This window comes from Synchiropus splendidus, chromosome 1, assembly GCF_027744825.2.
Source record: "Synchiropus splendidus isolate RoL2022-P1 chromosome 1, RoL_Sspl_1.0, whole genome shotgun sequence".
NCBI classification, from domain to species: domain Eukaryota; kingdom Metazoa; phylum Chordata; class Actinopteri; order Syngnathiformes; family Callionymidae; genus Synchiropus; species Synchiropus splendidus.
The window spans coordinates 21577575-21593274 of NC_071334.1; the positions used below are offsets into that span (position 1 = coordinate 21577575).

At 42.5% G+C, this 15700-nt stretch overlaps 2 protein-coding genes across 2 annotated transcripts; one reads left to right on the forward strand and one right to left on the reverse strand.

Moving 5' to 3' along the window:
• Window positions 1-75: 75 nt before the first annotated feature.
• Window positions 76-7801, reverse strand: tubgcp5 (tubulin, gamma complex associated protein 5). The gene is made up of 23 exons (XM_053866883.1): window positions 7319-7801; window positions 7176-7229; window positions 6867-6975; window positions 6682-6778; window positions 6532-6611; window positions 6322-6460; window positions 6131-6248; window positions 5861-5950; window positions 5659-5752; window positions 5316-5568; window positions 4579-4781; window positions 4235-4350; window positions 3901-4169; window positions 3620-3818; window positions 3301-3489; window positions 3042-3224; window positions 2881-2965; window positions 2679-2799; window positions 2234-2385; window positions 1994-2119; window positions 1539-1627; window positions 1230-1330; window positions 76-1124 (listed from the first exon to the last, which is right to left on the reverse strand). The coding sequence occupies exons 1-23, from the start codon at window positions 7450-7452 to the stop codon at window positions 1078-1080; spliced, it is 3048 nt and encodes a 1015-aa protein (XP_053722858.1). The 5' UTR covers window positions 7453-7801; the 3' UTR covers window positions 76-1077.
• Window positions 7802-8573: 772 nt separating this feature from the next.
• chst7 (carbohydrate (N-acetylglucosamine 6-O) sulfotransferase 7) lies at window positions 8574-15604 on the forward strand. The gene is made up of 2 exons (XM_053854603.1): window positions 8574-9973; window positions 12972-15604. The coding sequence occupies exon 1, from the start codon at window positions 8683-8685 to the stop codon at window positions 9940-9942; it is 1260 nt and encodes a 419-aa protein (XP_053710578.1). The 5' UTR covers window positions 8574-8682; the 3' UTR covers window positions 9943-9973; window positions 12972-15604.
• Window positions 15605-15700: the final 96 nt, after the last annotated feature.

A 15700-nucleotide genomic window follows, 5' to 3' on the forward strand; every position in this document is an offset into this window, starting at 1 on the left:
GGTAGGCTGCCAGGAATGTACAGTCAAATTGTATGGCGGGCGACTTGTGCTCAAAGAAATTCCTTGTTGTAATTCCACTTTTTATACATTGAAAAATGGAGAACGATTTGAATAAGTCGCAACCTAAATACATTAATTGAGTATGATATGTCTCATTCAAACATACACAGGACTAATAGGCTTAAAAATGCATTTAAAAGCATGACGTAGGAAAAATAATAAGCGTATATCGAGACCACATTTTCAGCCTTAATCCAAAACGACTTTGCCCCCCATTGAAGTTGCAGATCTGGACCTGAGAATTAAGATAAACCTTAAATGGAAGAATTTAAAATAAATAAATGGGATTGTGCTTTAAAACATTTCCAGATGTTCAGAAGACCATGGTAAGGCCTTGAGAGTCAATTTGAAAATAAAAAAAAAAATACATTAATTCATTACCCCTCACCAGTGTTCTAATAAATACATCAGGCTGTTTATGGTGACCAAATATTGATCGTTTGTGTCTGCATTGACATCCAGATTACTCTGTAACCGTGCAGTCATGCACTGCTGCAGTCACCACTGCCTTGTTGGACACTAAGTTTCTGTTTACGACTGTCAATTGTGATTTAACGCAGCAATGTAGTGTGACCACCGAAGGTTGTGCACCAAATACTAGAGAGGAAAATAAACTTTCTTGGCTGCGTTTGCATTACTCATTTATGTCCACCTCATCATTGTCTTTCTTGTCACTTTAACATGCTCAGGCTAATAAAATATTTCATAAATTAGTAAACTAACAGGATCCACTTCACATATCTTTATTTATGAGTTCAGATTTTTTCTTCATAAATGTACTTTGTGAATGTTTTTTTTGTTAAACTCTGTTCAGTTGTATGTACCAATCAGATCTACTGTACACAAATGAAGTACTAATTTTCAATCACATGCATGGAAAAAAGACATTCATATAAATAACATTTTTACAATTTAAACATGTCATCAAGTTCACAAGTCCAGTCTTCATTGATGTTGGTCGCAACATCACATCTTACATCATAACGGTACAATAACAGTAGTGGATGGGTCATTTCCTCAGCACTGCTCGAAGCCGGCCATCAGCGACAGAGCCAGAGACTCCACTGTAAACAAAAAAAACATGTGAAATTAAATCCACTGTTAACAAAAAACAAGTGAAATTCAAGCCAATCTGTTCAATGTCTTCAAAACTCTTCCACAATACTCACAGTGAGGGAAGACGCCACGACACACCGCCTTATTGAGAATCGTCACAAGGAACATGTGGCAGTTCTTGAAATCAGACTCCATTTTATCAATTGATTCAATCCTGAAATTGTCAATATACAATTAGAGTTCCTAGAAAAGAAACATGTACAAGTATGGAGAACTAACTTATTAACATCCATGTTAATAACACAATTGGAGTTGTCAAAATCTCTCCATAACTCTATGAGTTCTGTTGCACAGACAGGCAAACCAATGGCCTCATAAATGTAACCTTTGCCAAGGTGGAGGTAAAAACACAAGCTCCTTACTTCCAGGCTCCATATCCTGCTTGCCACCGTTCAGAGAAGATGAGGACAAGATTGAGGACCTTCATTATTGCCTCCTTGACAAAACTGACCTGAGGGAGGACAAGCGTGGAGACTACCATTGAGCAAGAACTTATTCTAGATTTGAAATGTGATGCAGTTCAGGAGAGGAGTGCAGCTAACACAACTAACACAAAAGCAAAATAAATGACCAGCAAAACATGACAACTTGACAATGACAATCATCAGCTTGTGTAGTGAATCAATTTCACTTAAGATGGCTTTTGATAAAACCGTGAATCAATTCAAATGTGCAGCAAAGGTTTGAATCAGGTCAATTTAAATATGTGTACAAAATTTTTGAAGTTCCAACCAGACAGCTCTATATTCTTTTTTGGCCAGTGCTTCCTCCACATGTGTAGGGGATGTTTGTACACATGCACATGCAGCCTGCTCACCTTCTCTCTCAAAAGGCAGCGATCATGAATGGTTGCCAGGTATCTATAGTGGATCTTGATGAGCTGGTCCAAGTCCTTTGCCTCCTGCACCTGGTGCTGGAACTCCAGTCCTGTGCTGTGGAGGATCTGGTCACAGAGGTATGAGACAAACTCATAAGTTAAGAAAATAAAACAAAAGTTATGAAATCTTGACAGTGGTTTGACAAACTTAGTCAGGAGTATATTTGTGTTGCAGCTCACCCTTGTCATGATGTAGTTGTGGAGGCTGTTGACAAAATGCATGAGTTTGACCCTCAGTAAACACATGCGATGGATCTGCTGATTGATTGGCCCCTGGACCTTCACCTCACCAGAGGCTGGACCTTCCGCCTTCTTAGTGAAATCAGTTAAATCTTTGGAAAGCACACAGAATTCCCAAAATGTTAATGACAAGTTTTGTTCTTCCAGTCCTGACAGAGTTCACATTTGCAGGTGATAGTTGCTCTCTTTCTTTCTGCCTTCTTGGATACAATACACCTCAGACTCAGCCTATGTATGGCTGCATATAAAATTGCGCTAAAATGCAGGTGCACTCAAACCTTTGAAAAAAACATGATGCTGACAGGACACATTGGTATTGATGTCAACCATGGGGCCAAGACTCAGTAAGTGATATTCGGGAAAATCTGTAAGGAAAAATTCTTACCACTGAATCGAAGCGTGTCCAAGCTGTACTTGGCCCGTTTGATCTGCAGCAGGAGGAGGAAGACCTGATTGTAGATCTTCTGGCACTCTGAGCTGATCACGATGTCAACAGGCCAGGGGACCTGAGAGAAGGACCAAAAAGCCTTCACATAAAAAGGTTGATCATAACCAGACACAAAACATAAATCAAGAGTTGAGCTTACCTTGTAGCTGAGCGTAATCATTTCTAAGTTATTGACCGGGTGTTTTTTTCTGGTCGGTTCACTGGTGTCCAAGAAGATTGATAATCTAAGAATGAAAGTCTTGGTTAAAGTTTTGGTTTGAATCGGGAAAGACAATGGCAAGGTTCTATAATAGAAGGTACCTGCTACTGTCTTCTGGGTATCGCTGTCCCACAGCCTCCTGCAGCTGAATGTTGAGAGACGACAGCTGCTGCCAGCTGTCCTTTTCTTGTACCTTGTCAAAGATGGCGGTGTAGAAGTCATACATGGTGTCGCCGGCCTCAAGCAGGAAGTAGTTTCTCATGGCTTGGAGATATTCCAGTAGCCTGACAATGAGGGACATGGACTGGAGTTATGTTTGGTGAGAAGACCAACTAGTAAAGGCACCAGGTTTCCACTTACTTATAGTCTTTTTTTAACGTCCTCATCAGGTCCCCGCAGCACTCAATGTAACGCCGCTCAATATGCGGGTAGAGGCAGGAACGCAGCGTGAGTTCAAACGTCTGGCAGGTCACGGATTGTGAGGAGCGGTCCACAATGACATCGCCACCGGAGAAACGTTCGTGGAAGTCAGTCTGCTCGAGGTAAAGCCTGATGGAAAACACAGAACACCAGATCTTCCCAATGATCTTCATATATGGAGTTCCATATTTTTAGTTGAACTGAAATGTACTCATGCATGTCAAGGTCTTGAAATAAATTTACATTAAACATGGATGACCTTGCAAAGTTGATGGCCAGTAGAGGGTCATGGATGTCTTCCATCTCCAGATGCTGTGCAATTATGGACTGCATTTTGATCAGGCTCCTCTCTGTGGTTTGCAGTTCAGTCACCTTGTCTGAGGGAGATCCTTCATGGCTGCTGAGGCGGGATTGCACCGATTCCAGAAACAATGTGTACAGACTCTTCCTCTCTGCATCTGTGGACGAAAACGTTAAGTACATAAAATTAGCTAACATAAAGACATTGAGACATCAATGAATCAAAGTGGAAATACTAACCTCTGGAGGATTGTGCTGACTTTTCAATGTCTTTACAGTGAAGATTCTTGAGCAGCTGCATGGACTTTCCCGCCATGATGATCTCTTTGAGCACAGGTTTGAGGAAGGACACCATGGTGAGCTGTCTGCTGCTGGACCCCTGGTCCCCTGTGGAGCTGCCACTGGCCGCATCATTCAGCTTCTCTTCGTTCTCTACCGCCTCAGACACACTGTACAGGGTGTAGGTAGCGTGCCAGAAGTCCCTGTGGTTCACTGGGACGTCCTTGTTCCTGCAAGCAAACACTCTCACTCAAAACTCTATACTACTTTATAAACACAAGCTTAATGTCCTGACCGCTGGATGATGAACTCTTTGGCGGGGTCAAACAGGTGGCCGTGAACTATCCATTCATCAACAATCTCCAAATATGGCCGGACCGTCTCAGTCCACAGGGAGAACAACAAAGCCACCTAGCAAAAAGGTATATTGTAGTTGAGAACAAAAAGTACTTTTCACAAAAGAAACAACATCAGTCAATACCGACTAAATTTGGCTCCAGACAGAGACTAGTTGATGTCACTTCATTGCCCCACTCATCATGAGGTTGACGCAGAAAACACACTTGTGAAGGATTCATTAAAAGTCCAGGGAACTTGTACTATACTAGGAAGTGTGTCAATAACCCCTAAAACACTCACTGTTTGCTCAGAAGCCTCCCCAACACCATCATACTCGATGATGGCCTTGTACAAGGTGTTGAGCAGATGGGAAGCTCGCACAACGTTCGGTGTTTCAAGTGGAACTTCAGCTACGCCGGTGCAAAAGATTTTGTGCAACACTTTGATTTGTGCAAGCTGAGGACCAAGCTGCTCCAAAACTCCAGACAGAGTCACAGTCTCATCTGTTACAGAGGAGAGGAGGTCAAGCTACAGTTTACAATACAAGGTTTGCTGCAGATCAGGCATGTCCAAAGTCAGGCCCAGGGCCCACCTGTAGATGTATGTATGTGCAAATCTACACACTCTAGTCTTTGTTTTTTTGTTTGTCTTAATCCTAGTTTATCTGTAAAGCAGTTTGTGAACAGTGTTCTGAAAGATGCAACTGAAATAAAGCGAGTCTGAGGCACATGAAGTATTAACAATACTGCAATTACACATTGGAGCTCTAGAGGGAGCCACGTAGCTAAAACATTGATACAGTTAATTCAACGCTTTGTCTTCGTCAGGTTTAAATAACGTGGCATTTTATCCACCGGATCCTCACTAGCTTTACTAAGTCTACAACTCATCCTTGATTCACAATAATCTGTACACTTGCTGTTTGAAATGGAACATCTAGGGTATGACATTTCTTTATCGGAAGACAAACGTGGAGCAAAGGTTCCTTGAAAACCTTTTCTAATAAATCACAGTTCATCAACAGTGTCCATGCTTGCCTTTGCATATGAGAAGTCTTTCAATCGAAGTTAGTTCTTGTTTGAAGCCCGTGAAATACTTGTTGAGAGCCCAGACAAAAGCCTGGTAGGTCCTGAAGGGTGGTTCGGAGCCTTTTCTGGAGCCGCTGGAGGACCCAGAGCCTGGTGGGCAAGGTTCAGGGCTGTAGCCTGTAACTTCATCTATGAACCGCTGCAGCATGGACACGGCCTGCCCGTATCCAGCAATGCGCTCCAGCACAGACCGCAAGCAGCTCTGCAGAACACAAAAGAAAATTTGACTGTTTTCAGACCAAAAATGACAAAATGTGGTCTCTGTTGATACAGGAGGTGAGTTGGAACTTACACCTGTCAGATGAGTTACAACAACATTGTTCCTTACAGAGACTTTCCCATCAATGTGTTGGAATATGAAGTGTTTTTTCACTCCTGAAAGAAGCCTGCAACATGTAATTGAGAGTCATAATCCATGTCCACAAACGTGACTTAAAATAGCAGAATATTAACAGCATCTGAACACAAACTGATAATTTGGGGCGCCATCTTACCAAAGAGTCTCTCTTATGACCTGTGTTTCTGTGACAAAGACCTTCTCTTCAGACAGAAACAAAGGTTCTGTGTTGTACAAGTGCTGATCCCTGAGGAGACAAACACAAATGAATCATTTTCATGTGTGGAAAACATTGTTTCTCCATTGCTCCCTTGAGTAGCCCACAACATCAGAATATTTTATCGAGTCTGCACCATAGGGCAGTTTGAGACAACACAGTCAGTTGTGAAATCATCATGATTTTGTTTCCTGGATGATCCAATCTTACCAAACATTAAGCAGGTTGGAGTGCAAGTGCAAGCTGTGTGGGAAGCGTGGCGCATGGGGAACCCAGTAGGGAGTCACTACATGTTGCTCTAGCCAGGCCCGGGCATCGGGCTCCCCCACTAGAACCATGCCAGAAAACAGTAAGTGGATGAAATGAGCCAACTAGCACTGCACAAAGCAATAGTAGCCTACCTTTCCAGGTGAGTGGAACGGTCTTGTTAGTGTTGTTGTTCTTGTCCTCCTGGGGGGTTCTGTCCAGCTGGATTCCAGAGTCTTCTCTGCTGATTGGCTGTTGATCATCCTCATCATCACTCTCTTCCTCAGACCACTCCTGAGAAGACATGCTTAATATGTGGGAAACAACCTATGACATCGGTCATCGTGAAAATGAAGCATACTCACTGGGGTGTCTGCGTATGGCCCATCATCAACATCCTCACCCTCCATCAAATATTTGCCCCAGTCAAAATTGTCTGCAGGATCTGTGATCAAAGACTTTTAAAAAAGGAAATGATACATTCGTAGCAAAACAGTATGTTTGATAAAACTCACCTTCCTCCTTCAGATGGGGTGTTTCTGTGTAGTTGGTGTTTGATGGGGACCCAGACAGCAGGAGGAGCACGGACAGCATGCTGAAGTGTACATCGGTCTGCAAGTCATGTAAAATACCCCAAAAGTATGAAAAAAACAAATGACAATACCACCAAGACGTGGCACCTGCAGCTACAGGACAATACCTTAGTTCCCTCTGTATTGGGCAGCTGGGAATTGAGGAACTTATCAGTCAGTCTCAGCCAGCTCTCGGCTTTACTCACTTCTGAGTGCACCATGAGCTTTTCGTGGATTCTGTTTAATGGACAGGATATTCCGATTCACCATTGGAGCCCTGAGTAATGTCAAGTGGTACTGAGAACAAAACAACCTATTGCTATTTTCACCATAGTAACCGTTGTCAGGGGTGGGTTTGTTCATCGTGAGCGTCTGTCACCACCTTCATATGACATTTTGGAAACGCGGATAACAATCCGGCGGACTCAACCACTTACCCAGTGATGCTTCGCTGGATCTTGTGACTGTCCACGTCCAGATATCTATGGAACCTGACAGGAAAGCAGCACAACTAGCATCACAACCATCGCTACTAGCAAGCCATCGACAACTCGCTAGCTTTATGTCAAAAGTCTCTCACTTGAAGTTGGACCAGGCAAACTTGAGTGCCAGCTGGAAGTTTTCATCCTGCTCGTCCTGGACGCCACTGATGTGTCTGATCAACTCCTTGGTTTCTCTCTCGGTCTCCTTCTCAAAGGTGCTCCAGTGAGCCATGGCAGCAGCGGTTAGCTCAGTGCTAGCAGGAGCTAGCGTTAGCTCATGCGTAGATCAACAAGCCCTGAGGTCTGTTAAATCAAACCATAATATTGACGCTAAATCATAAAGGGCAAATGCGGTAAATCATTATTAAAAAAACATATCTGTTGACTGAGCCTAAACGATCCATCCGAATGACCGCGCCATCGCTGCAGTTGGCTGAACTTGTCTCCAAAATAATTTCTGGCAGAAGTCCTGTCCACACACGTTCAACTAGGATGGTTTTGAATTACTAAAGCAATGCAGACCTATTAAACCAACATATTATGCAGGTGTCGTTTAATACTATTAGTAATAAAAACTTGGATTTATAACTGAATTACCAAAAATGTAACGTTGAATTAAAATCACATTTCCTTCCTTTCCTCAATAAAAGATGGCTCTTCATGGCTTTTGAAGAGTTCTATTTTTTCAACTGGGAGAACACCATAAGATACTTTAACTAGAGCAGAGATCACGGGAACACTCTTATCGAGGAACATCTCATGAAGTCTCAATCAGGGCGAAATGTGAACGGATGGTAACGAAGGTTCACATTTCACGAATAAAACTGCTTGCTTACGTTATTCTGATATATAAAATGATATGATGCAACGTCAATAATGGGCTTCTGAAGCACGGCGGGAATTAAGATTTTTTTTTTTCTACCAGAAATCCGTCGAGGCGCATTTTCTCTTACCGTAATCCATTTCCGCCAACAACAAGACGCTTTCGTTTACGCATGCGTAAATAGTAATTTAGTGATAGGAAATGTTTATTTGGCGCCTGTCCTCGTCCGCAAGCGGACACATATATGGCGCCCGTGCATGAAATGTGGCAAAACTGTTCCATGCGCCAAGTGTTCTTCAGAGCGAGAACGTTCTTTTCCGAGTCTGCTTCCCACAAGGCATTGCTCGAGTGTGCATCTTATCTTTTAAGAGCTCTGCACTCAACAAGTGACCTGTCCCTGCTCTGCTTCGTTTTAAATGCTGTAATAAACAGCACTTCTCCATCTTTTCATTGCAGTTATAGGCTTACGTAAAATCTAAGTGAAGTGTGGGGGGGAGGGTTGTCGAGAGGAGATTTGGGCTTTAACGGGGCGTGGCTTGTGCATCACCCACTCACTCAACTTGGGCTCAGCGGCCGCTTCAAGTGTTCAAATCTCCCCGTCGCGCCGCCGCTGCAGAGCTCCACGGACGCCGCGAGGAGATGAAGAGGAGGCTGCATAAGAAGTATTTAGTTCTCATTCTAGCGTACACTGGTTTACTTCTGCTGGTCCCTTATGTGCTGGATTTTCGAGATAAGTCTGAGGAGCAGGCGAGGCAGCGAGTGCCCCAGCAGCAGCTCCGATGTCCGGACTTGGAGAATACGGTGGCGCTATTGTGGGATAACGGATCCAAGCTCAACGGCAGCGACGCCGCCGCTAACCGCAGCCAGTCCCGCACTCACATCTACCTGCACGCCACCTGGAGAACCGGCTCCTCCTTCCTAGGAGAGCTGTTCAACCAGCACCCCGACGTGTTCTACCTGTACGAGCCCATGTGGCACATTTGGCAGGCGCTGTACCCGGGGGACGCGGGCAGCCTCCAGGGAGCGGTGCGGGACATGATGAGCGCCTTGTTCCGCTGCGACTTCTCCGTGCTCAAACTGTACGCGGGTACGCAGAACATCTCCACCGCCTTTATATTCGGCTGGAAGATGAACAAGGTGATCTGCTCGGAGCCGCTGTGCGACGCGCACCAGCGGCACGAGGTCGGGATGGTGAAGGAGGAGCGGTGCGCCAGGTGCCAAAGGAGAGACATCCGAGAGCTGGAGAGGGAGTGCAAGAAGTACCCGGTGATGGTCATCAAGGGAGTCCGAGTTTTAGATCTCAGCACGCTTGTTCCTTTGATGAGGGACCCGGCGATAAACCTGCAGATCATCCAGCTCTTCAGGGACCCCAGGGCTGTCCACAACTCCCGCCTCAAGTCCAAGCAGGCCTTGGTGAAGGAGAGCATCCAGGTGCTGAGGAGCAGGAAGCAGAACGACAAGTACAAGCGGCTCCTGGTGCCGAGTAACCGCGTGAACCGGGCTGAGAGCTACGTGTCCAGCGCTATGGAGCTCATCTGTGACAACTGGCTCAGCGACATGATGCTGGTGACCAACGCGCCCCCCTGGATCAAGAGGAACTACCTGCGCGTCCGCTACGAGGACCTGGTTCAGAAGCCCATGCAGGAGCTGCAGAGACTGTACCGCTTCTCGAATCTGTCCACGTCCGCTGCTTTGGAGAGGTTTGCCCTCAACATGACCCACGGACAGGGCTACTCCTCGGACAAGCCCTTCTTGATATCATCCAGGGACGCCAAGGAGGCCATCTACGCCTGGAGGGAGCGACTCAACGTGGAGCAGATCCATCAGGTGGAGACCTACTGCAGCGAGGTTATGAGACTCCTGGATTATCCCAAGAACAGCCTGGAGAAAACTACCTGAGGGTTCACCACCAACTTAATCGTGTCTCAAGGTAATGTGACTTCGCATGAATGCATTCTAAATGAATTATGGACAGTGTTTAAAATAGTTGGCCATTTGAATGAAGTTCTACATAACATGATTTAGTGCAATCACTGCTGCAGTATTTTAAGCTTAAAGTTTATGGGTTCAAGTGGCTTCACAATCACGATTTCCTCACATCACAATAAATAAAACTGCATTTCAATTTATCTTACTTGAATATAAATTATCTTAATATATGCGGTGAATTGTTTAAACCTTGACATAATGTTAACATTTATAAGTAAATGAATGTTTTTCAAGATAGCGCTGCCATGGGCCCTCCTAAAGATTCAGAGTCTCCGTTACGGTCCTGGACATACTATTTACATTTTTTTTTAAAAACTCTTACGGTAATTTAAATAGCAAAATGTGAAACACAAGATATAAGTAACATTCGTTCAAAGAAATGTAATGAAGGAGGCACATTTGTTGACGATCTTATAATGCTTGTCCGGTCAACTCGTATTTATACAGCAAACCTAGTTTTCAGTTTTCAGAAAGGCACATACTTAAAATAACTTGTACAACAAGCTACAATGTGTAGTCATTCATTTTCTGCTGCGTGTTCACCCAGATAGTGTGTTTCAATTGAAATGCAGACCAACGTCCTGAAAAAGTGAGGCTTTATACGACAGCAGTTTGAGCATTATGAATAATGCTGTTGTTGCAGGATTTGTGACACTAATGTGTGACCTCTTAATGTGATGCAGCAACTTCCATAAAAGCCTTTTCATGCTTTGTGATTGAGTTGCATTTTCATCATGGAACAGTCCTTTGAGTGACTGGCTCAGCTGTTGCGTCTTTGAAAAGAATTTCTGAGTTGATCTCTTTTGCATATTGATTTGCTTCATTGCATCATACATGTTTTGTTCTTTGAAAAGTTCAGTGCAGGTTTAAAGTTGCATCAAAAATGATTTCAACTGAGTTGTACTCAAATCAGAATGTGAATTATTTAGTATTTTAGTCATAGAAGATGGACATTTGTTATGTTTCATGCAAATGAAGCAAGAAAAGAGTTTCAAATTTTACAATCACATACTTCATTGAAGAGAGAATGAAAATCACCTGGAGCACACAAAATCACTAGCACCTGGGACACACGTCACTCTCAGATGTCCGGATGCAACATCTGTTTCTGCGTCTGTGAATTCTGACTTTCCTCAGAAATAAAGTGCTTTGGGCCGCAACAAGGAACCTAATACCAAAATGTTTGTGTGTGCATGAAATAACAAACCTCCGACTGTCATTTCAAATTAAATCTGACCTCACCAAGTGTCTGTACTGAAAGGAGAAAAGGAAGGCGATTGAAGAGGATAGGTGTAACTAGCGAGGGCGACCAAAGTAGTTTAGGGTGGAGGAGGCTTACGGCAAAACCTGGTGGGAAATAAACAGACAGCCTTTATTCACACTTCAACGTTGGAAGAATTTGCTGCATTTACATGGGCCATTCCAGTCGCTACTGCTGGTCAGTAGTTTTGCATCATGAGAAAAAGGTAAGAGTGTGTAGTCGGTGAAAGAAACGTATTCCTCAATACACTTTATTTAAGATCAAGCAGGCAACGAAATAGTTCAACAATATCAGATCCCATCGCACTCTGCTTTACGAATGATCTCTATGGTGGCTTACAGAGGACATAAAGCAAGCGTCACAATAGCTGGATTCACCCTGACACAGTTTGAGGAAGGATAAGTCATTGTAAAAGTTGATTCAAGTTCTTTCATATCCTGTGCCTTCAAATTTGTAACTTGACTTCAATATTATGCACTTAATATATATGAAGATTTGCAAAATCTATAAATATTTATTCAATATACATTACCAGATTAGCATGTACAACTCTATATACAACAAAGAGACTTTAATTTGCGCTTTATTTATTTTCATTTGATTTTTTTAAATTTTAACAATGAGTATTTCTCCTCACACAACTGCTAAATCACTATTTTTAAACCACTGAAAACTACTCGGCTGGTCTTGCTCTCTGTTATAGTGGTCTTCAATCACTACGCAAAAGATCAAAACTTCAGAGCCCTGCTACTGAAATTTTTTTATTTTCTCTTGAGTGTGTGAGTTTTCTTAACCAAACGGCCTTTATGTAAATTCAGTGTAACTAAGTCCCATTCATATGAGTAGAAAAGTACAGATGCTTTCCTTTTTTTAATGAATAACTTGACTTGTTGATGTTCTGTTACACGGTCACGGCTATTTCTTTAGTCTTCCTGTCTCATGAATGACTTAATAATAGTAGAAAATGTTCCTCCCTGTCGATGCTGGGTGCTTCAGGGGTAGTAGTGGGGAGTCACCACGCCGCCGCCCGGGCAGCTGAGAAGGGGATCATTGTACACCGCTGTCCCGTGACAGGACAGAGCACCCTGGGTCAGCAGCAGCCTGTCACCGCCAGCTCACTGAACCAGGCCCTTGAAGACGCTGGCTGCCTGAGAGACGCCAGTGTGAAGTACAAACACACTCTGTTCTCTAGTGCTGTTGCCGAAGGGGGTGGGGGGCCAAAAATGACATTGCACACGATAAACCACGATCAACTATTCCTGTTTATGTCTAAATTGATGTGGTTAATGAATGCAGCAGTTAGTTCTTGCTCAGTGGTGAATATGAATTGTCCACTGGTTTGAATATACGTTTGAACAAATGTGTTCTTTGTTGGGAGGGTGGAGAATTTTTTTTTTTTTTTTTACATGATCCACATATTTAATAGGATTGATTCTACGTCAAACACATGGATGAGTGACACGCTTAAATCTGACTTTTCAAAGTGTCTTCTGTAACCGTCTGGCATAGATCAGTGTTTTCTTGTGGGTTTCCAGCACATTCTGTTGCAGCATGCAGGTGGTATTCCAAGACTCTTGACCTGGTAACAGACAAGGAGTTATTGTTTCGCTCCTCGTGAAGAACATTCAGACCGAGGATCTGGTTTGGTTTTAATCTTTCACCTCTCTTTCTTTTCCAGAGACCTGGAGTTCATCGCTCAGGGCTAAAGGTGGAATATCAGAGGGAGCATCTGGAATGCGGCCCACGAGGAACAGTGAGGTCCAGCAGAGCCCGGGTGAAGAACTGGAGAAAGAGGGTAATTTTAGAAAGACGCCTTCCGCTAACCTGTACCTACGAGGAGTTCGATGGAACTTGACGGTAGAGACGGTTTACCAGCTCTTTTAGTAGCACTAATCCCATCTCAAATCCCCTGAAGGCCAGGGCCAGAAAAAGACAGCCATTGGTCCTGGCTGAGAGAGGACGGCCTGAGCGAGGAGCATTCCGTTCATCCTGACCTGCTATGTAGCCCCCGAGAGTGTTCTGTTGCACTAACAATGCTAATGTGGGACTCTGAAAGCAGAAACTGCAGAATTTTGTAAAGGAAGGGGCCCGACCAAGGAGGCTTTTTTTTCAGCCCTCGGCCCCTCAGGAATCTGGACAGCTGCAGCACCCCTCTGACAAAAGCCTCACATGAGTGTGAAATGTTCTGAAATCCACAGACCTGTGTCAAAGAGCACCATCCTGCCAGACCACACCTTCCCGCACAGATGGTACTGATTCCTTTACCCAACCTTTTTTTAAGGGTGTGTGTCTTTGCCAGAGGAAGAAGGTTTACCAGTGTCCAACATTCAAGTTAGATGTTGGTTCTCTAATACATGTTTTATTTATGATAAAAGAAAATATTTAATTTCAATAAAACATTTGAAAATACTCTGCATCTGAGAATAATTTGTTCTGTTAGATGAAGAACAGCTCCGGGCCATGTACAGCCTCATGACTGTCCCCGCTTGGCCCTGCGAACTCATCGTGCAGCTACGAGTCAAATACATTTTGTACGGACGCACTGTATATTGTATGAGCATTATTTTATTTGTCAATATCCCAGTCATGTGTTGTATGTAATGTCCTATGTAATATGTAATGCTACACGTTTTTCATTCATAATTGCATTTACATTTTATGTGATTAACTTTTGGATAAACATTTGCTATTTTGCTTTTTTTAAATATTCATGCATTTTTAAGAAATCACCAATTTTAAAAACAGTTTTTTTTTTTCATTACGCTTTGTTGACTTTTTCTAAAATTGGAGAACTCATTTTTAAGTATAATATGATGCCATTTTGTTTAATGTATAATCGACACAATATTATTAAAGAAATATTATGCCTCTTTTAATACAATTCTATTTAGAACCATTGTTGTGAAGTTGTCTAATGAGGCTAAAGAGACTGAAAAAAGTTGATTAAAAATATTAATGAAGCCTTTATTGAGACCAATCAAGCTCAATGCTTTTTTGTTGTTTTTTTTTTCTTGGCTTAACTGTCATGAAGCTTTAATTCAGCCATTGCTCTGTAATTGGAATTAAAGATTTATTGTGGCTCAGTCAACACTGTGGATTCTCTGAAGGCGCAGAGCGGAAACACTTTCGGGGCATTTTGGACAACTTCCAAATTGCAGAGCGTTACAGGATGTTGTAAGATTTTTGTGTGTGCCTAATGTAGAATGCATAATTGCACTGGAGTTTTCTCTGTTTGCTAAGCGACGTCACATTCTTGGACACCGAGCTGCCGTTTGAAAGTGTAAGGCTCTGCCGAACAAATGAATAAAGAAAAAAGATTAGTAGAAGCTTTTTTTTTGTCTCTCATTCTCCTTCAGAAAACCTCCTGTGTCCACGGGGATCAGTGTTTTTTTTTTCAGAGAACTGTAATAGTGTAACCTAAAACACAAGGCAGAAGAATTCAACTGTAATCAAATGTGAAATGTAAAACATCTAAAAACTCGTACTGTCCAGCTGCTGCCTAACCTCATTGAAATGCTCTCAGATGCTTTCAAGTGTTCTGTTTCCACGTCTTCACTCATCTTTGTTATGTAAACCCTCAGTAGCCCCGCATCTTCAAAACTTAGTGCAATTCAGCGGAAGACAATAATGACTTCCAAAAAAAAAAAAACCCAGCAGCACTGAATGAGTCTTTTAGGATTATATTCAAGAAAACGGAATCTTTGGTTCATTTATTTATATATATATATATATATATATATATATATATATATATATACTTTATGTCTAAGTACGTTTGAAGTTTTACATATGCTCAGATGGAATACCACGAGTGCATAAAATGTGTTGTTGGTGTGTATGTTGGGGAAATGCCGGGACTCTAAACCATGTAGATGTTTATATTAGCGCAGAGGACGTCTTTCTTTAAAACTTTCACCCTCCTTTTCGGAGTTATCAATTTTAGAACGCTGGGCTGGCTGGGATCTGGTTTCCGAGCCTCTTCGAATGTAAACGTCTATGTTCAATTGTTTCCAGATTGTTTCATACGAGACACATGACAGATGTTTTGTGCGTTTTCTGTAACTAGCTCAGTGATTTACGCTGACAAAAGTCCTGCGGTGATGTATCTGCTTTGCCGTGGAACTCAAACGATTAGGTCTGGTTCTGTTGGAACATTTGACCCATAGCATTCTGGATAACATCAATTATTTTTCACATGCAGGTTTTTTATATATATGTATTTATATATACGATGTAAAATCTTAGCCAAATAAAACAGTTAGGTTCTTTCCAGTTTGCTGGTCTCAAAAAAATCAAACATTTATTAAAAATAAAATAATTTTCCAGAGCGATTATGGTGTCATTATTAAGCAATGCATATAAATCCCCATTCCCATATGCCATTAATCCCTCATTCTTTGAAAAGTA

Bases quoted from the DNA above. Each gene is read 5' to 3' on its own strand.
- tubgcp5 (XM_053866883.1), bottom strand. From the start codon at position 7,452: ATGGCTCACTGGAGCACCTTTGAGAAGGAGACCGAGAGAGAAACCAAG. The intron at 4,170-4,234 runs GTCAGGACATTA...GTTTGCTTGCAG, and splicing joins AAAGAGTTCATCATCCAGCG to GAACAAGGACGTCCCAGTGA. The intron at 3,225-3,300 runs GTAAGTGGAAAC...CCTCATTGTCAG, and splicing joins ACGTTAAAAAAAGACTATAA to GCTACTGGAATATCTCCAAG.
- chst7 (XM_053854603.1), top strand. From the start codon at position 8,683: ATGAAGAGGAGGCTGCATAAGAAGTATTTAGTTCTCATTCTAGCGTAC.